Source organism: Periplaneta americana, chromosome 2 (assembly GCF_040183065.1).
Source record: "Periplaneta americana isolate PAMFEO1 chromosome 2, P.americana_PAMFEO1_priV1, whole genome shotgun sequence".
Taxonomy (NCBI): Eukaryota; Metazoa; Arthropoda; class Insecta; order Blattodea; family Blattidae; genus Periplaneta; species Periplaneta americana.
The window spans coordinates 67,039,663-67,062,583 of NC_091118.1; the positions used below are offsets into that span (position 1 = coordinate 67,039,663).

Sequence of the window (22,921 nt, forward strand, 5' to 3'; positions counted from 1 at the left end):
AATTCCAACTTTCAGTCGGCCTGGGTAGCGTAGTCTGTATAGCGCTGGCCTTCTGTGCTCGAAGTTGCGAGTTCAATCCCGGCCCAGATCAATGACATTTAAATGTGCTTAAATGAGACAGGCTCATGTCAGTAGATTTACTGGCACATAAAAGAACTCCTGCGGGACAAAATTATTATTATTATTATTATTATTACATCTTCCTCTGTCTGTCAATAATTTAACACAAACTCGCTGGATTGTACCTGAATAAGCATTCTCTTACATTCCAAGACAGATAACAACCCCTTCCTTTTTTCTCACCATTTGTAAGTACAGCAGTGAGCGACACAATAGCCACAATAGGTGCTGATCATCTACTGTGAAGCAAACTATATAAATGTGATTGGTGAATGAAAAACACTCTTATATTAGTGACCTTCTTTAACACACAAAAAAAAAAACAGGAGTTTAAGAGCCTAAGGGCCATATTCATAGACATTCTTAGCGCGGGCTTCCGGTGGATTCATAAACCAGTGTTAGCGATAGGATATGATATGAATCCTGTATAAGTAATCAGTCGATAGCCGGGGCTAGTTTAGCACGCTCGTAGCGCGGGCTAGCGAAATGTCTATGAATAGCACCCTATAATTCCGCTCTCTAATCACATCCAATAAGCTCAATAATGTGAACGGGTTCATTCCTATACTCAAGGGGAGTTCGCATCTAGTAAACATAACTTCTTTGGACGGGTTTATTATAATTCATGGGAAGGTTACAATATATTTAAGAAGAAATTATTGAGTTATGTTTCGACAGGAATGGAAAACAGACGTGTACACAATACATGCGTAGCTATAGAAAGTTAATACAAACTTGGAATTTCTCACATACAGGTGGGTAAATAACATTTAAGAATTCAAGGGGTGGCCAGGAAGAAATGTCCTCCCCAGCCCGGAGATTTCAGACTTTTATTTAACTAAGTAATATAATTTGCTCAAAAGAACATTTAGTACCGGCTTTAGCCTTATGACAATTTTACATAGAAGAATATTTACATTCATACTCATTTAAACATCTGTAAACGAATGAAAGTTTTATTCCTTTAATTGGTTCCATTTCTATATGTTCTCTTTTACATAGACTGTCTCTCTTGTTGTTAGCTAAGATCTGAATAAACGACACTCGAGAGTTGAAAATTCGTGAAAGCTATGATGCTCGCCTGCTCTTTATCTTTTAGTGCATATTTCTACATTTTAAGTGCATATTTAACGGTTTCTTACTTACAAATGCCTTTTAGAGAATCCGGAGGTTCACTGCCATCCTCACATAAGCCCGCAGAATAAATATGGGAAATGCCCGTTTGAAAAGCTTTTGTCATCTAATCTGCTTTAAAAAAACTTATATGTTTTGGTGCGGTACGACCAGACAGGAATAGAATAGAATAGAATAGAATAGAATAGAATAGAATAGAATAGAATAGAATAGAATAGAACAGAACAGAATGTTTTATTTTCGCTGGCAGAGTTAAGGCCATAAGGCCTTCTCTTCCACTCAACCAGCCTTAATCAATACAATACATATTTAAATTACGAATATTTATACTACACTTAAAAGATTCTCCAGCAATATTCTTCAGTAAAGTTTTAATGACAGGAAGGTCAGGTGTGCGATGTAAGCCTGAAATTGGTGATTCTGAGTTATCATTTCCATGTGAATACAAAAAATGTACTTCTTCAGATGGTATAAAGGGCATATATCTATCCTCTTCCAAAATGTAGAGCCTCAGAGTTTCAGTCCATCATAATAAAATTGGTTCCTCATTTCAAACTTTGCTTTTGCTTTAATGAATATAACTTATGCCCCTTTACCGCGCACCATAGAAATATATCCCAAACAAAACACAATTTCCAATTAATAATCTCTGTTATACGATACCTCGAACTCTTCGAAATACAGGGTGGGCAAAATAAAATGGCCCGTGGAAAATATATATAAAATATATGAATTTATATGTATAAGACTGACGCGGAAATGACCCTGATAATGTAGGAAACCGTGATTTCGACGCATCTTCTGTGATGTTCATTAACAAAGGTCAGTCTCAAACAGTCTTATAACTATAAACATATATATATATATATATATATATATATATATATATATATATATATATATATGTAAATCACTGGAAATGAAGAAAGTATACCTATATATCTAACATCATTTGTAAAAATAATTTCCATGCTGGATACCCTGGTTCAAATCCCAGTGAGGGCAAGAGGAATTTGTTGTAGAGTAAGATGGTATCTGAGAGTTTTTCTACAGGTGCCTCTATTTTTATCTTTCAACCGTATATACCTAATAGTAATAGGTTACTCATCATCGGTAAAGAAATGAATGGAAACTATTGCAACGTTCGTTTTATAAAGTCATAAGATATTATATACATGGAACTTCTACAGCGGAGCCAACTGATAACAGCATAAATCCCCGGAATTGGCGGCGGTGTCTGAATATTCATATACGGTATATAGCCTACAGTATATAAAATGTGGCACCGCTTATTTTAAGAATGAACGAAACTTAGGCAATCCACATTCGTTATAGAAGAAGTATTTCCAAAGTGAAGCTTTTATTGAATCCTTAATAATATTTTCCATTATTCTGTGGGATCTCTTGATATCTAACATCGTTGTAGCTCAAAGAGCATACTTTCCTGGCGCATTTACCCCCATGTCTCTATGGAAAGTTTCTCCCCAGGCCATTTAATGTTCTCTCATACAAGCTTCTGCCAAAGTTGTCGGCATGATGTAACATACATATAACAAACGCAATTGCTTCAAGCAAATTGGAGAAAATTGATGCAGGAAGATCCTTTTTACTGCACAGAACTGGCCAGCTTTGAGTTTCAGTCAGCCGTTGTTATGCAACGTTGTAGGAGCCTCAATCAGCGATTATTGAAACACAGTGCTCCCTCCAAAATAAAGGAAACAAAAGATATTGACATTAAAACATTACGGGAAACAGACAACTGGTGATATGGTTATTAGCGTCTGAATTATATGAATGTAATAATGCCAGCAAAAAGAGTCTAGGGTCTAGCGTCGAAAGTTGCCTAGCATTTGCTCTTAATGGGTTGAGGGAAAATTCCGGATAAAACCTCAACCAGGTAACTTGTCCCAACCAGGATTTGAAACTGGACCCGCTCGTTTCACGGTCAGGTATGCTAACAGTTACTCCACAGCGGTGAACAAACTTCAGTATCAGCTGTAGGTAGATTTAAAACAATACTGAAAGAAGTACTCATTTTAACTCTTAACCCGAAAGATCGGTCTTCCCAGACCGCTAGGGACTTTTGTTTCTTTGATATTTTCTACACATGCACGGCGTTCGGCTCTTTGTTATGTGTCATTTAATCTTTGTGGAAATTCACCACTCGACTTCACGCCGTGTATTAAACAGTGTAAGAAATATTAACGAAACAGAAGTCCCTGGCGGTCTCAAAGACCTGTCTTTCGAGTTAATGGCTTCCCATTAATGCACAACGTTGCTAGGAAAATATTAAGTTCATCTACGACGCAGTATTAGCAATATTATTGTTATAAAAAGCATAATAAATACAGAAAATGAAAGTCGAGAAAATTACTTTTATTAATGTGTGTTATAAATTTCGCAATTCAGTTACTTTAGCATTTTGGAAATTATATTATTGTTCATAGTTCATTTTTTAAACTATTATTAAAAAAAGACGTTCTTACATCAATGATATGATTTAATATGCACCCAAATAAGAAGATAAAATTTAGTTTTCTCGATTACACAGAAAAGGTCTTATAAAATTGCAAACGTAAGAAATTTAACTGCATTTATAGATAATACGTTTTAAGTAGAAACATGTTAAATAATTTTTCACAAGTAGTCATAAAATAAATGAATCGGTCATTACGAAAAGTGGTCATCTACAATTTCCCCCTCGCCCCCAGAAATTAACTTTTTCCTATATTCGTCCTCATGGATGGTCAGGCCACTTCTTCCACACGAAAACAGATAATTTTTATTCATTTAACTCTGCATAAAGACCCTTGTGCGTCGGACAGTCACTGTGAAACCAAATTAAGAAAGAACATCGAAACAAAGATGATCCTTTTTTTTTATTATAGTAAAAACAACAATAAGGACAAGGAGAATGAAGGAGAACGAGGAGAATAAAGGGAAATGCAAGGAGAATGAGAATACAGGGAGCCCAAGGAGACCGAGGGGAATACAAGGAAACCAAGGGGAACACAAGGAGTAACAAAGAGGAATACAAGTAGAACAAGAAGTAATACAAGAGGAACAATGCGGGGTTGCATTTATACATGGTTGAAGTGAAATAGTCTTGCAGATTTCCAGAGCGAATAACTCATGTTGCATGTAACAAAAAAACTGTATCATACTGGTGGAAAGTTCACCGTTCTTTTAAATGTTTTTTTTTTTTCCAAATGTTTAACAATTTGTTATTCGGTAACTATTGCGAATAGGTTCATGATTTTTGTCCATATTGATAGGAAATCTAATAAAGAATAATTTATCCCTCTGGTATATTTCAATAACGTGCACGGTTTTCATGTAAATTTAATTTTTAAAACCTCTAAATTCAAGCCATTGCACAAAGCGAGCAAGTGGCAACGTCTTGGCAGAGAGCAGCTCACCTAACGAGACACACCGAGTTCGTTGACCTCTTACATCTGCATCACAAGTAGTGTGTGTTAGCGACGATGTTGCTGGACTGCTGGAAGTTCAAACTTAATTTTCTAATTAATCGTGCATTTAATCAGAAAATGTAATATAGGTTTTCTATTAACTATCGTCCCTTTCAATCTGAAAGGTTATTTCACTTCCACCCTGTATGTGATGGTCAATTCCTAGGTTACCTCCTTACCTAGTGAGAAGAAAGAAGTAGTTCTACATCAAAAAACAACCAAGAGGAAACCGAACCCAAGCCCGAGGGCAGTCCAGTATCAGCAGGCATACGCGCATACCGTCTGAGCTACGCAGTATTTAACATCAGAACGTGTTAATATTTCACAGTCTTCTATTAAAATCTACTAATATTTCACTACTTTAACTGGGTAGGTACTGGAATAATTAATATCGAGTTATAATTAACACTGCTTATTGGTGTAAGTAAACAAATCATATCAAGCTTATATACTGTATTTAGTAACAGTGACACCCATAGGAATGACAGTCACAAATTTGTGGATTAACTTGTAACTGCAACTCGCATATCAGCTTCAAAGTTAAAAGTGAAACCTTCTGCTTGATTTTATCTTTAAAGCTGAGGAAGCTTGCTCTCACAAGCACTATGTTGAGAAAGGTAGCAACACCGTAATACCTTTTCTTGAAAATGATGGTACACATTGCTCTCAGATGTTTAGCCGGGAAAGACTAGACGGGGTGAATTGATCTCACCTTCGAAGAAAAATCATAGTCAGGGTGTGATTTTACACTGGTTATTTTACTCCGATTTCGGTAATTAAAATGGTTTAATTTCGGTTAATATTTCGTAAAAAAAAAAGCAATATCGCGCATATTTCGCAACCTAAAAATTAAAAAAATAATAATAAACATTTTTAAAAGTTATTGTTGAAATAATCCCTTTCAAACTAACAGAAAATTGTTTGCAACGTTAATAAAATCCATTAATTCAATATCGTTCGACTGTGAGAGGGTGACAATATCTTCTTGATCTCACGAAGCCAGTTGTTGCGGGAAAGAGAAATGACCGTTGAATATTTGCGCTGCTCCGCGGAAGTAGTCTTAGAAACTATGCGTAGTCTACATCGTTGCCAGATGTCACATGCATGTCATGCTGAACTATCAATTATGTAGAAACGTTCATGTATATTTTAAAACGAACATTTTCACGTTTTATTTGGAAGAATGTCATATTTCGTGCGAATTATCCATAGTATTTGTTACATACATACATATACAGGGTGTTTCAGAAATTCTTTGACAAACCTTGGGGGCATGTTCCTCACACCAAAACAAGACAAAAGTTCATATAAATATATGTCCGAAAATCCTTAGTTTCTTAATTATTAATGAAAGAACATAATGAAACATGTTAGATATTGTCAGCTTGGTAGCTAGTGTTCCAACGTTAATCAATTCAGAAACTCATAATAAATGTTCAAAATGCTCTCCTCTTGCTTCCACATACACATGCACTCGTCGGAATTGAATATCTAACAGATGTTTCATTATGTTCTTTCATTAATAACTAAAAAACTAAGGATTTTCGGACATACGTTTATATGAACTTTTTTTCTTGCTTTATTGTCAGGAACATGCCTCCAAGGTTTGTCAAAGTATTTCTGAAACACACTGTGCGCGCGCGCACGCACGCACAATATCGTGATTATGAAGTAATTTCGTGAATTTCTATTCATTTCACGAAAATTTTCGGATATATTTCACTTCATTTTGGACTTTCATTAAGAGATTCGCATATTCCAAACAAAAAATTGAGTTTTAAACACATTTCGCGTATATCGTTAATAACAAAAAAATCACATCCTTAACCATAGTACATGTCAATTAATATCTTGTGCAGATCAAAATCTTCAGATAATGCGTACTGTTTTGAACATCTTTCTACTGTCACAAGGCAAAGCATACGAGTAAACAAATGCCCATTTTAATTCATCGATTTGGAAGTTAGCTAAAGAAGCCTGTATAACCATATTAAAAGATCCACGAAATGTGTTCTAAAACAGTATCTTCTAAGAAAAAGATACCTCATATTCCTGGTCGTTCTCTTGCTGTTCATGAGCTACTGATCAAATTAAACACAAATTCAATTTGAGACATACAGAATATAATAAAAGTTAGCCAAACAAGGTTCGGAGACAGTTTACATTGTTATGTGTATCTTCTAAATTGTGTTACAAGGCAAACAACACAGTTTAATAATAATTTATTAAACTCCCATTTCAGTTCATTGGACAGCTGATTAATAAAGTTGATTAAGAAGCCACAGCATCGTACACCCGATTAAACAAATTGGTAATGTTTCCATAGCTGCACAACATAAAGTTGCCTAACAAAATGTATGCTGATTTTTTTGTATACATTGGATATTACTTAAATTAAAGTCAGATTTAATGTGTCCGACAAGTTAGCCTTATTAGTCGTTTTGTATTATATCAGTACACTTTTTAAGGGCATTAGCAATGTGTTTCTTTGGTGACCAAATGCCGTTGTGCAGAGCGTTTAGTTCCATAAACGTCCGTCGGAACAGATATACCGTGTGTTTATTGGTTATAAGCAGACATCGAGATTTTGGACCCGATAGAATAAGTTTAATAAGTCCATACTATAGGCAGCTTTGTCATTGTGTTTGAGGTGGATGGGAGTCGGCACCAGGAGAGACATGTGTACATGAAACCAAGTCCAGTCTAGTCTGCTGGTGCTGTACAGTGACGTTCCAAAGAAAGACAACTAATTTATCAAACATTAAAATAAAATGAATGTTAGAGGAAAAAAAATCTGTAGGACCAAACAATTAATCTTTACGTAAATTAAAATAAAAGCCTATAATGCGAAATTTTCAAAATAAATTAATACGCATTTCATAAGCACACGTGCAATATTTACACAACATTCATAATAATCATACACAATATACACAACTTATGATATACAACATCTGGTAACCCCACAATACATTTACAATATAATGTAATGAGAATTTATGTTCTGTTCAACTTGTTTATTTTACAGCTTTCTCTTCTAGAATACTATTTGAACTGTTACAATGTACTACAATACACATTCACAAGGTCTCAAAACTAAATTTTCTTCGGTAGTGGGCAAGACAAAGTTTATATTGGGAGAAGCTCCCCTCTACATCACATGATGTAATTGGTGCAAAAAAAAAAAAACACTAAGTTATTGAAATCTATCTTCGCTACCCCAGCAGTGTCCCTAGACTTCTCCCCTGCTAGCATATCTTTTAGTCACAGATTATCGCATATCCACTCTTTTTACACAAAACTGAGTTTACTTTCTGTTTAATATGATTACTACCTGGTGTAGAGGATGACTGATCAATTACTTTCGTCTTCTCCTTAATTAATTTTACAGGCTGTGGGGGCAGAGGAACAGTGGGTGCAATTTCCTTGAATGTTAGCACTCGTGAAGGAGATTTCAAAAATATTACTTTGCAGTTAGCGATGAAACGAGCTACATCACTAAGGGACGCCCGTATCTCTTCAGCATCCCGGTGGCATCCCGGTGAAATGTGTTTTCGGGAGTTACAATGGGTCTCAATGTATCGTTTTTTGTTTCCCCTTAGTCTGACATGACGCAATTTACATGTAGTATGGTCCCCATTAACTTCAAAACAATCATTTCCGAACTCCTGCACAAATGAATGCGTCTTAGAGCCTTTTGCTTTTAGCATATTTACTGATTCTTCGACTAGTCAGATAGATAACCACATGTATAGATCAAAACTAGACTGCTATCTCCTGTCCTCTCTTCTGACAAAGTGAACTAGTTGTACGGGACTGTTTTTATTATGAGAACAGTACCTCAGGTCCCTGCCTTACGAGTATGACTGAGTAAATAAAGCACATGGGACGACAGGTAGGTCGCTACCTCACTGCCCCCATCCACTACCGTCCTGATTTCCAACTGGAAATCACACTGTTTTCTTCTATCGGGTCTGAAGTCTCTAAGCCTGGTTATAAGACATAGGGGTTTAACATTTCCATAAGAAACCTATGTATAAAAAAATGAAAAACTAACTTAATCAGTGGGCCATGTTTAGAATTTAACAGGCTTGTAAAATAAGAGAACATGAGACTTCGACTTAGTAACCATAAAATCATGTTATTTTGTTTTATAAACTGAGAAAGCCTGCTAATTTCTAAACATGGCCCACGGGTTAAGCCATTTCATTGATTTTATACATTCGTTTCTTATGTCAATGTTAAATTCTTATATACTCAGAAAAACACAGGGTGTAAAATGTATTAATTTTACATTGTTATGATTAGAGACTGGATTTTAAAGAGAATCCCTTTTTTATTTCAACACGAAACATGAAATAATTAATTACCATATTCCAAACTATCTTCCACCAACTAAATTATGTGGTTTTGACTTCCCTTTTTTAGTCCATATTCCCTTTCCCGATAGATCTGTAACTTTCTGAGCAAGCGAAAATAAATATCGTTCTTCTTCTGATTCCAGACATTGAAAAACTATAATAAAGTGTGCTGGTTTAGAGTTCAGGATAAAAATAAAATGTTCACCTCTGGTTTCAGTTGATGTTGAGCGGTCATTTCCTGTTTATAAAGACATTCTGCATTCAAAGAGGCGGAATCATATTGAAACATATTGAAATGTTGAATGTGATCAAATACAACACTTTCCTTATGTTGTGAAGCGATAAATATAAGCTTGTGTGTGCCATGTGTACCCATGAATGTCCTAAGTGTGTTTTCAATTAAAATAGCACTCTTTTGAGGGCGTAATATAGTCATTTTTATGTCTTTTTTTGACTATATCAAATATAACACTTTCGTTAAGTTGTGAAGAGATAAATGTAAGACTTTGTGTGCCATGTATATTCATGTATGTACTGAAATGTGTTTTGGGGAGTAATGTAGTCTTTTTCCAAGTCCTTTTTTCCATGTTGAATCCTTCTTACACTACTTTTAACACTTGAATATAAATAATTGATTAAATGGCGATCTTACTCATGTTACATAATTAACACGAGTAAGATCTCCATTTAATCAATTATCCTTTTTTTTTTTTTTTTTTGGCTATGACTCCCCCCCCCTTTTTTGTCCTTTTTTATGAAAATATTTCCCTTTAAAATCCGGTCTCTAGTTATGACTGTCTACGGAAACGTATTGTATGCCAACGGTAGATTTTGCCTAAAATTAAATCAAAACTTAATTTTAGATCTTCCAACAGTTATTACAAGCTAGCTAAAGAAGACACAATAACAGTGCAGTCAATTTAAAAACACAGAGAAAGTTTTTTTAAGTTAAGCACCATAAGAAAATAACTACCTGATCAAATTGCTGCCGAATTCTTTGCTGTTTTTTTTTTGGTAGGTTATTTTACGACGCTTTATCAACATCTCTAATTATTTAGCGTCTGAATGAAATGAAGGTGATAATGCTGGTGAAATGAATCCAGGGTCCAACACCGAAAATTACCCAGCATTTGCTCATATTGGGTTGAGGGAAAGCCCCGGAAAAATCCTCAACCAGGTAACTTGCCCCGACCGGGAATCGAACCCGGGCCACCCGGTTTCGCGGCCAGACGCGCTAACCGATACTCCACAGGTGTGGACTCTTTGCTGTTCATGGGCTTTAACGTACCCTACAGTTGTAACAAGTTCCCGAAACATTGTACAGACTTAATTACGTTGCTGTGGTTGCAATTCAAATTGTGTTGCATAGTAAACAGTACAATTAAATTAAAATCTCATTTCAGTTCATTATAGCATTACTTAAAGCTAACTAAGAAGCCACAGAATCGCATTATCCTACACCCAATTACAAACAATCGCTAAGTTTCTGAAGATGTACATCATACGAAAACAAGTTACCTAATACAACTGCAGCTGATTTTTTCTGTTCACTGGGTATTAACCCCATTAAGCCCAGATTTAATGTGTCCGACAATTAATACAAGTTAGCCAAACCATGTATAGGCTAGTCTTATTAGTAGAAATGGCAGATTTTAGCAACATCTATATATATAATTTGAACTGGTAATAGAAATTACGGGAAAATGGCTGAACGGATTTTAATGAGTGACCCCTCATTTTCATGCCTGGCATCCAAAGTTTTTCGGAAAAGTAGTAGTTTTCAGTGAAATGTCAATTTTCCTACATAATTTTCCTATTTTCCAATATCCATCTGTTGTCAGTTTAGAGAACTAATTTTATCGAATCATGGCCGACTTGATTGAATTTCAGAACAAAACACACACTACAATAAACAATAGGCTAATACACGAAGGCCATGACCTGCAGGATTGCCGACATATTTAGAGCTCAATTCAATTTGTTATTAAAAACTGATTCTGCGGTGTATAATTTTCTGAGTACAGCTGTGTATTGGATATTCAAATCTACGAAACTTGAGGTGGTTTGATGACATTATTACCATTAGAAATTAAATATTATTATAGTTAGTATCATGATGCGTCTATTCTTCACTAATTGTACATAATATTGATGCAATATTGATGACATGAAAGTGAAACGTTTTGAGGTTATGTAAGTAAATGTAGAGAATATCTTAATTTAGATCTTCATTTCTATAATTTACTGAGTGACTGCTATATGTAACTACAAAACTTAAGATAATAATATTGTTATTAAAAATCAAATATTTTTATACTTATTAAACCAGTGGGGTTGGGTCTTTTTCATATACTTAATGGCGGTGTAGTGTAGATATTGATATGTGTCATTGTCCAAATCTAATCTTTCAGGTAAGCTTCCTGTAAAGCAGATTTGAATAATTTCAAGGGAAAAATTGTTTCGGGGCCGGGTATCGATCCCGGGACCTCTGGTTGAACGTACAACGTTCTGTCAACTGAGCTACCCGGAAACTCCACCCGACACCGTCTCAACAATGACAAAAATGTGTCATTGTCTTCAGTATTGGCTCGAGAGAGCGCAAAAATTACAGTTCCTAAGGAAAGACCAAAAAGTATTACTTACTGATAAAATAAGAGACTCTAGATCATTTCAGCAAGATCTCTTAGTAGGATAAAATGATTTTACGCTCTACATTTCAAGTTCTACATGCAGCAGCTATACGAAAATGCTATTGTTCGAAAGCTTAGCAAACCTGACATTTTTTTTAACTTTTGCCTACAATTCAAAGTGACCTGAAATAGCTACTGCTATCGTCCTGACATTGATACTTGCGTTTTCGCGTTGAAACTCAAAAACTGAAGTTGGATAGGTTCAAGAAAAAGTACTTGGCCTAAAAACTCCATTCAGAGGGAGTATGTTTCATTATTATGGAAGCAAATAACTATCAAAAAGACAAGTATTCTTCATTGAAAATAAACCTGAAAAATGCTTATTTGAACGTCTAACGAACTTAGTTTGCAGCAGCATTTGCTGCACAAGCCACTAGTAAAATTATAAAATTAGCACTTCAGAAATCAGATTTACCTTTTATATCACTTTTAATGTTGTAATTTAGCATTCTGTAGCATTTGGTGGTCAAAATTCAATGTCGAATGTGTTAATAGGTGTATTTTCTAGATTTTCTATCTAAATTTCTTGGGGGGGGGGGGTGAAATAAATAAATAAATATAAGGAACACAATAAAAAATTACAAGGGAATTGTGAACATCAAAATGTTCCAAAAGATATATTGTGATTTTATCCAGAACTATTATGTTACTCAGTCACAATCACGCGCTATCTTATACAAATTGAAGGGTTCAGAGCCCTAGTGGGCCAAGCACCATTTATTAAAAACGGAGAAAGCAAGGCTTAAAGTTAAGTGAATACCAAAGTTTAATGTGCTGTTTACTAGAATTCATAAATAGCCATTGTATTTTACAAAATATGGCTACTTCAAATTTTCAATATTTATGAAACAATCGCTGCTGTATTATGTAGTACAAGATTAATGGTCACCGCTAGGAACACTGATTTATAGCATTGTTGCCATTACTTATAGAATGCCCTAGTATATGAAATGAGTATTACCTTTAAATTCATTTTCCTCGACTTAGTTTTTCTGCACATTTTCCTTTACTAAAACTGCTACTGTTCGTACAATGTTGTAACAGATGCAGACTTCTTGTAGATGTTCTTGAATGTGTGCTTAATAAAATTTGATATAAAGATTTCCTTTAGATTTAATATTTTCGGAATATATATTTTATTTTTATATAGTTTTATATACTTGCAATTTGGATATTTTTATACTCAACTAATAAACATGTTTATTATTATTATTTTTTTAGTAAACGAAATTGGAACCCTTGACAAGTTTTGTTTCTGAGAGGTGTGTAGACAAAATTTCAGACAGAATTTTGAAATAAGAGTAGCGATTTTTCAAAATATGTCATTTGAAATTTACAAAAATGTCAATATTTCATACGTAACTTAATCAAAGCAGATGAAACTTTGTACAGATACTATTTATATGCAGCACCTTAAATGAAACCTCCATTTCTATTTTTCTAAAAGTTATTATCGTCGTGTTTTCCTCATTAACCATCGGTGAACTTTGTTATTCACTTTGCGGTAACACTCTTTGTCTGGCCGCTCCAATAATACGAGTACTTTTCCCCTCCCCCACGAATAACAATCTAGGATTTCGTTGTGACAGCTACTCGCCATCCCCACGTGAATGAAGTTCCAGAACTGTAATACGTACTTTCAGCCTAATGTAACGAAAAGTACAACGGAAGCGAAAGAGGAGGCGGCAACCTTCTTTTCTGCGAATTCGAACGAACCTGCTGTTGTTGTTGTTAGCATCTTCCTTTGATATGGCAGTGGTTAAGGAGGAAAACGCGGCAGAGATGCAAGTTAGGTAAAAAAAAAGCATACATTCACAGTGCAGCCAACTTAAAACATCTGAGAAAGTTTCTAAAGTTACACATCACAAAAAAAACCTGAACAAAACTACTTCCAATTTCTTTGCTGTTTATGGGCTATTAAACTGAACCTAGCTTTAACGTGTACTATATGTAGTTAATACAAGTCAGAGAAAAAAGTATAGACTTCATTTTACACTACTGTAGTTGTCTTTCAAATTGTGTTGCATGGCAAACATTATAATTAAAAGTAAAACTTCATTTCAGCTTTTTCAAGACGTACGGCTATATACAAGTTGCTAAAGAAAACACAGAATCACAATATAGTCAAGTTAGAAAAATACGCAACAATTTCCAAAGCGAAATTTGTAAGAGAAATGTTACCTGATCATTTTGCTGCTGATTCTTCTGCTGCTGTTCACGGGCTGTTACTTGCCCCACCACGAGTCTTGACGGGGGCAGGCGCGACACCGGCATTTTGTATACACTTTCAATTCTTACACTTACACACGCATACGAAGAGAACGACGACTCGAAGATCACTAAAATCTGTGTCCCTTTCCCTCCTGGGTAAGGGTCGTGATGCAAGAAAGCTTATCTGGTTGCGGTATTCTGGAATAAGGAAGTTGGTATGCGGATTTCCCCCTCCCTTCCGTTAAACAAATCGGAAAACCACAAACACGAGATGCAAACTATAATTAAACGGGATAACTGAGTAGTGATCGAAATTGGCGCCTTCCACGAGAAACTGAATATTTCACACGTTGTGCGAGACAGATAAAATCCTGCGCCATACCGCGAAAGATTTCTTACGCACTAGATCAGTGTCGGCACGTTGTGCATTTGTGACGCGGAGCATGGTCGGATTACACGAGCACCTGAAGAGCACAGCAATCGCGGAGTGGCAAGCTATTACAGATGTATAATAAGTGTTCAGGGGAATCGGTTAAGTTCTGATTGTATTTATACAGTGTATTGTATCTATGCAGGATGACCCGTACGTAATGTCATTAATTCCAGGGGCTTATTCTTTGAAATATTTCAAACAAACAAGTTAAATATAATTTTGCTCGTTTTTACTTCCTTATCGAGATAAAAATTATTCTCTATAAAGTATTTCATACGATTTTTGTGAAAGCCATTGGTTTAATTCCCAATATTCTCAGTCAATTTAAAACAGCGATGTATTATGATTAATAATTGATTGAAAGAATTTTAGTTATGTTCTTTAAATGTGCAGAAATTTGATCCGAACAAATGTAACATTGTACATTTCCTTTTGCAGAACGAAAAGTTACATTTCTTCGAATCAAATTTATACACATTTAAAGGACAAAACTAAAATTATTTCAATCATTTGTTATCATAATACACAGTTCTCTTAAACCGACTGAGCATATTGAGAATTAAATAAATGGCTTTCCCAAAATACGCTAAGGAATGTTTCATATAAAAACCATTTTTGTCTGAAAAAGGAAACAAAAACGAGCAAAACCGTATAAAATAATCATATGCACCAAATTAGATATAGGCCTATAGGTCGCCATTGTAGAGTTCAGTGTTGAAGCTATTCTTCGCCCTTTGAGCTCTGGCTGCCGATGTTCTTAAAAAAGAGCACGATTGCTCTGGGGGAAGACGTCACAGGGCACTGATTCTGCCGATCCTTTCGTACAATCTTTCTTTTGCATCTACAGTAGATACATATTCCATATCTCGGGTTTAGCCTACAAGAACGGCTTTTTTTATACATATAATTAACGAAATTTTTTTAATACCTAAGCATATTTTCAGGGTAAATCATTAACCTGGAAGTTTTCAAACTGTGAATCAATATTATATCCCGTGCTTTTCTTTTAAACTATTAAGTTTCACCATGGGAGACGAACTACATAACGCGTGATGATGATTAAAGCAGCAATAGTGGAAGTACGATAAAGTGATTAGATTGCGAGTACAAAATGAACTATAAGATCAATACTTTCACTAAAACAACGATACATTTCTATGTACACATCTTTTCCCCAGTTACGTCACCGCCTACTGCAAAAGTTACCAAACTGTAGGTGTTATGATTTATGTTTTTGAACTAAATATTATTGTTAGTTTAAACGAAAAATAATGAGAAAAGAAAATTGAAATTTGCAACTGTGAATGTACAATATACATCATAAAAACAAATTATGTAACGAGATACATATTTTTTTAAGTGTTAGTAAGTTAAACTTTATAATAGACTATTATTATACCGGTAGTGTATTTGCGATTAGCTATGTTGAAAACAGCTTTTTTTTCCAATTTATTATCATAAGTCACTGTAGTTAAAATGAATGATTTCTGTAAATATATTTGAAATTCTTACATCGATAAAATAATAAGAACCTACTTCTAAACGACTCGAGATCTGAAACTTTACACAAAATTTCCGCTTAGTAACAATTTGTTTTTGAGATGTGTGCACTACATGCAAATTTAAAATAAATAAATAAATAAATAAATAAATAAATAAATACCTAATCCATATATGTCCAGAATAATTTTTTGTTATCAAATTTAATAAAACTGAATTCCTGAGTGCATTAGCATATATAAACTTAGAATTTTCCGCGGAGGAAATTAAACATCGCTTGCGGATGTTTTCCGCTTAGGTATCAAAACTTCTGAAAATTCAATATATGTAGACTGTAGGACCTAAGATGTTTAGGGAAAACGATATAATGCTAAGCATCAAGTATTTCTTGTCTGTTCCTATAAAATATTAATTTGGCGCCTGCAACGTTTTTTCGCTTAGCTATTCATATAAGTGTATATACAATAAATAATAATAATAATAATAATAATAATAATAATAATAATAATAATAAAGCATAGCACATAATAAGCGAGTAAAGAAAAACCTATCGAAAATGATGTTCCACACCTTAATATTCTCCAAATGATTCATCATAACGGTGTAAATGTCACATACAATTATGGCTGTATCTTTTTCTGCATGTGAAGTATAAATGTTGGCAAATTCACAATGATTTTTATATGCATTCACGTGCAAGTCCCCTTGAATTATTAACCCAAAAGTTCCCGAACTTTGGATCGCATGTTATTTTACGTGTTCGTTTTTGAACATATAGTGTTTCTTATTCTTCGTTTACAAAATCTATATTGCTTTAAATCAGTGGTCGTCAGCACTCGCTGAAATGTGCAAAGGGTAAGCGGAGCCGTCCCGTGTGCCCCGTCGTGCAGCAGGAAGAAGTAGAGAGCATACCCGCTAGCAGCTACGAGTGCACCATGGTGCACTGTGTTCTCCGCGGGTAAGAGACGCTAGCCCCAGGGTGCTCTGTGCTGATGACCCTGCTTTAAACAATCAAGGAGTGTAAATGCACTGGTTTCCTCCGCGGTTACGTTGTTAATATACAGTTTCATATTGTGGAAACTGAGGAGCAGGTACTATTTCATATTTATTAATTAAAATTGAATACTTACACGACCTAAATGTGTATTAAATTAAGTCTGAAAAGCACAAGTAGCTTACATTAAAAACAATACTTTACCATAATAATAAAAGTCCTCTTGGAAAATTTTTCGTTCATTTTTTATTAGAATTTATCTTTTCATGCCTACGTTGTATTTCCCTTAACTTAATATTGTATGTATGTAATAAACTATAATATATTGGTGGAAAGTTCATAGATTTTTTTTCTTCAGAGTAGGATCGTGATTTTTGTCCATATCTAATCTAATAGGAAATCTAATAAAGAATAATTAATCCCTCTGGCGTATTTCAATAGCATGCATGGTTTTCGTGTAAATTTAATTTTTTAAAACCCTAATTTCAAGTCACTGCACGAAGCGAGCGAGTGGCAACGTCTTGGCAGCTTACGTACGGAGACTCGCCGAGTTCGTTGACCTCTTACATTTGTATTACGAGTAGAGTGATTAGCGACGATGTTGCCGGACTGCTGAAACTTCAAACTTAATTTTATAATTAACCGTAATATAGGTTTCCTGTTCATTTATGTGTATCCTATCGTCCCTTTCAATCTGCAAGGTTATTTCACTTCCCCCTGTATTGGTAAAGTAGCCACGGTTCTCATCGTATCCGACTTTGATACTGTTAGGCCAAAAGTGCTATAATAGAGGTGTTAGGGCTACTGTTTTATAGCTATACAGTGCAGCGCTGGACACAGCCATCACGTCTTGTCGATACCAAGGGAAAGAAACAGTTCGGAATGAGACATGTAATTATATTTATATTGATCGTTATGTAATTATAGCTGCCTGCTATACAGTAAGTATCAATATAGCCTACAGTTCCAGAAAATTACACCGTTTTACCTTGTGTCACATCGAAGTTTTGTGCTTCTCTCTCTGTAATCAAGTAGAAAACACAAATGGTCACATATAATACAGTAACCTGGTTACATTTTTGTAATCAAAGAAATTTTACCTTACGTTTGATATTCGGTTCATGCAAAAGTTCGTAATGATTTTTCACTGTGACAGAAGTTTTTGAGATTAATAGACGACAGAAATTAATCAGTAATACGTTACTTGACGGATAGCCGTTACCTTTCGTACCTACTGCTTAGCCGGCACGAATTAGTTATTGACTAGAATGTAGTATGTTATGAGTGTCAAAAAATTCTGCAACATGTACTGTACGTTTATTATAAGAAACCTTTGTACAGGCGATGGGTACGATGAAATCGAGGTTACTATAACGCTGATTGAATGAAATAACTTAAATCTTACATATCGTCTGCTTACAAGCAAAACACAAGTCAAAAATATTACCTCTGAGAAAAAAAGAGTTTTGACAAAATTGAATCCTCAAAATATTATTTTTAGTAAGTTAGCTCTCTTTATATGTATGTATTTAATTTTCCAATTCTAAGTTTATACACATACGGTACATTATGTCTATATCAGCGGTGAACAAACTCTAGCTGCAGTGATTACATGCGACAGACAGCCTATGAAGTAAGAAGACGGAGGAAAGATACTTGGCATGAAAACTACAACCAGTGGTGGTTCCTGTACTAACATCTTGATCAATCCCGCGGATAAAAATCTCAAGCTTTGCTGTATCAGTAATGTCACTGCTGTCATCAAGAGCCAGTGAATAATATACGATTTTTCTTGCTTCTTTTTTTAGCCTTCCTCTTGAATATAATCAAGAATTTTCTAAATTCTTCTCTCGATACTTGGTCGAGAAATTCGTAGTTTTCAAAATTAAACATTTCTTATGGACAAGTTATTTAAGCTATTTTAATCATTACTCTTTTGAGAAATTCTGTTCTATTAAGATGCTTTACACCACGAGATATTTCAAACATTACGTAGCTGACTTCCTTACATTTATCTCATCTTTCTCTACCTGGCTATGATTTAAGACATGTCAATCCCTGTCATTTAACAGTTCGTTGGCACATAATATTGAATCAGTTTTTCTACAATATTATTATTAAATGAGTAACTAATAAATAGTTACCCTCATCTAAATATTAAGAAGATTAAAACCGAGATAAAACCTAATAATTTTATCCTTCTAAGGAGAAGATCTAAAAATATCAATATTCATGCACGTACAGAAGAATTATAGAAACACGTACTTAGTGGTCAGTAATAATAATAATAATAATAATAATAATAATAATAATAATAATACATTATTATTCAGCGTGATAATTAATGTTTCTATATACTCCTAATTGAACCGTTGAGCAAAGTAAACACATTACATTTTGTCCGACAGAACAAAAAAAAAGTTCTCATTCTTTACGAAACTACCTCTTACTGCTTGTAGAGACAGAGATTACACGATGTAATCACGACACCCGCTTCAGTCACCGCTGGTCTACATTACATAGACGCGTTTTTCTCAGAAGTAATATTTTTGAGTTAATGTGTTTTTGCTTGTAAACCGACGATATAATGCAGATCTAATTGTTAGTGTTCAAGTTATATGACTTTGTTTTGGTGAAAAATCACAGAAAAAAATCATAGAAATTGTTTAAGACAATTATTTAAGGAAACGAAATAGGTAAATAAGAAATACTTTTCCTAAAGTGTTTTAGATATTTTATGGAATTGTATTTACATGTTGTTTCACAGAAGACAATGTGACGGTCTTATTGGAATAATACAGTGCTCAAAGAATTTGTTGCATATCATTTTACTGCAAACTTATGACGTATCTTGCTTCTTGCTGTAAAAAAGTCGTTGCGTATTAGTTTATTGCAAACTTATAAAAATATATGTAATACTTTTTGAGCACAAAAAAATTTGCATTTCTTTACACGTTTGCAATAAAGTAATAGGCCCTAAGCAACAATTTCTTTTGGCCTAACTCATATTTCTAGATTTATTATGTCTCTTGATGGGCCAAATACTGAAAATAAACTTGTTTTCAATTTACTCTTTAGTATTACTGTTTTACATTAGGTTATACAAAATCACTGTTTTTATTAATTCAATGAAAAGGCGAGATACAAAAATATCTCACAATATTATGTTGAATCGAAAGTTCTTAATAATGTGGATTGCAAATTATTGTATACGAATTTTCTTTCTCAGTTAAACGTCTTTCTTTATTTATTCCTACATTTAATTTCCTAAGAAAGAACATCCCGACACACGTGCTAATGCATCAGCGCAAATTCCAGAAGTTCACATAGTCTAGCTCCGTTGAACGTTGGGTTTAGCATCTCACGATATGCTGGTATCATTTTACCGTATAGCAGTTTCCTAAAGATGTCTACATGTGAAGAATTAAAGCTGAGATTTTGCAACAAAAAAAATAAATAAAAAATAAAAAAAAATTAAAGTAAAAGAATCAATTTTCAGTTTTTTGTACGTAAATATTCCTTGGACACTTAGGAAATTGATAGCAAGAAGTTTTTAGGTTTCTTTTCCCCTTTTACTTCTTCTTTGAGATCCAGGAGTGACTTTTGTATAGGTCTGCTCCATACGTCAGTATAGTATCTCTTTTCACAAAGTTGCCCTTTTCTCGAAACTGCGTTTATGATGTTCAAAATGCTCATGAGTATGCAGTTTTCACCTAATTTAATGAAAATAATCATACGTGTTCATGCATATATTATACTTAAATTGAATACTGCTAAGTAGGCCTACCTTGGAAATTTGGAACTAAAAATTATGTTAATAAAAAATGTGACTAAATAAATATGTTTAAAAATGTATTATCCTAAACAGTCCATTTCTTAACGTTAAAATATTACACGGTATGACAAAAAAAAAATAAACTTCCTGTAGTCAAATGTGATGCACATGGAACATTTTGATTGCATCACTAATTTGCATAATTAAAATAAAATTAACTTCGATACTAGTAGTCCGACTGACAAGCAAACATTCTTATGGGGGGAGATAAAGTCAATATTTTTCTTCCACTATGTTAATAATGTCAAAGCAAGTGCGTGTACAAATTTTGGCCACTCGAGCGCAATGACGAGGGCCATAAAAAATTAGTTTCCTCGGGACCGTTTACAGAAAGAAAACACAATTTCATTGGAAAATTTATTGGAACAGATACAACAGTTGAGCTATTTTTTAACGTGTTCCTTCTGAAATTGAGACATTTGTCATACCATGGGATCGACAGAGATGGCTATCACACACTGGTTCCGATCCCAGACGGTAGACGACTTCTATAGACTCAGGGATACAAAAGTTGATTCCACGGTATATGATAAATGTAATTCCAGTGGGGATTATATTGAAAAATAGCTCTACAATTGTTGTACCTGTTCCAATAAAATCTTTTCATGAAATTGTGTTATCTTTCTGTAAACGGCCGCAGGAAAACATTTTTACGGCCCTAGTAACTGCGTTCGAGTGGTCAAAATTTTTATAAGCACTTGTTTTGACATCATTAACATGATGGAAGAAAAACAACTTTCTATCTGCCCCCATGAGAATGTTTGCATGTCAGCTGAAAATTTGCACACACCTTATTTTTAACACATCTGACAAACAGTGGGGGAGGGGGGAGTTTAAAATTGTAAAAATGAACTCAGTCCTAATGTTCCTTAACTGTGAACTAAAGAGCAACGGTTGTATGGTGGCAGGAAATATAAGGAAATTACAACTGTACTCGTAAATCGATTTCGTTCAGCATAAATTCTAATTCAGCGCCCTAGAATTTGAACCCTGGTCTCTATCGTGAAAGGAACACTCTAAACGTTCGGATAGCAATGCACTATAGATCAATCGTACCAACTGCTACCTATGATAAAACAGGAAGAAAACATTCGATTCTTTCTATCCACTGGTATAAAGAAAAAATACATATGTCACTATCACTGATAAGAACGTATGTATATGTATGTTATAGTAGGGCGTAGGCAATTAAACTGACAAGCTTAGAAACCCGCCATCAAACACAAATACGTGATAAAAATAATAAAGATCAAATGACATGCAACACACAACGGCGATTACTTGAAAAACCTGAAGCGTGGACAAAGTTCTACACTCTACAGGACGCAAGCACTAACTAGGAAGCACAGCGAAACTGACTGTCCCACACTCACTGCCCCATGCTAACTAATAAAACCATTACTTACTGCTGGAGAGATCAAGCACACGTCACATCCGAATCAGGGTCCAGGAAGCGACGGAGAGATGGTGGTGGTACCGGAAAAGATAGAAAAAAAAACACACCGTCATGTTAGAAAAGATATAACACACAACAAACAATTGTAAAGCCAGGCGTGACATTCAACACGCGGGAGAAAACACATTTCCATGAAGATGGCAAATTTCATTTGTCACTCAAAAACAAATGCAAACCGAGACGCGGCAATACAAACACAGAAGCAACTGCATTTCAACGAAAATAAATGTCAATTTTCACTCAAGAACAAAATACTTTCGAGCAACTGCAGTCGCGACAATCCATACAGGGTTGTTTCCGATCTCTGATAACGATTTTTTATGACGTAATGTGCGTCAGGATTCACACCGACAGCTGAATTGCGGCGAGAGGTGACAGATCAGTTGTGAGTGATTTCATAATGAGAGTGCACGGTGTATCACAGTAGCAATGCCCAAGAAAATAGAGCCTTTTGGGAGGGGTACATAACAACCTTTTCCGATGTCAAGTACAATTGCGTGAAAATCATAGGAGTTGCGAAAAACGTGGTTTCGTTATTTCCAAGAAAGGCACCTTGTGTGTACCTAATAAGACTGGTAAAGCTCAGATGGGATTAATTTCAGAGCGGAAAAAGCAAGAAAATCCACCCTTCGTCACAAGTCGCCGCATCCCACGAGATGATACAAATTAATTCCATTCGAGCTTTACCAATCTTATTAAGTACACAGAAGATGCCTT

The 22,921-nt window shown here is 34.7% G+C and overlaps 1 protein-coding gene across 4 annotated transcripts in view; it reads right to left on the reverse strand.

The window, feature by feature from the left end:
- pnut (septin 7-like protein pnut) overlaps positions 1-22,142 on the reverse strand; it is a 394,868-nt gene extending 372,726 nt beyond the window's left edge. For 2 of the 4 annotated variants that reach the window (XM_069817912.1, XM_069817908.1), the window contains exons 1-2: positions 22,030-22,142; positions 13,957-14,184 (exon numbers count right to left, since the gene is read on the reverse strand). In XM_069817912.1, the coding sequence (XP_069674013.1) occupies positions 13,957-14,049 (93 nt within the window). In that variant the 5' untranslated portion in view covers positions 14,050-14,184; positions 22,030-22,142. Of the gene's footprint in view, positions 1-13,956; positions 14,185-21,538; positions 21,555-21,674; positions 21,793-22,029 lie in introns of those variants that run through there. The other 2 variants (XM_069817909.1, XM_069817910.1) reach the window with 2 other exon arrangements.
- Between the last annotated feature and the right edge of the window lie 779 nt (positions 22,143-22,921).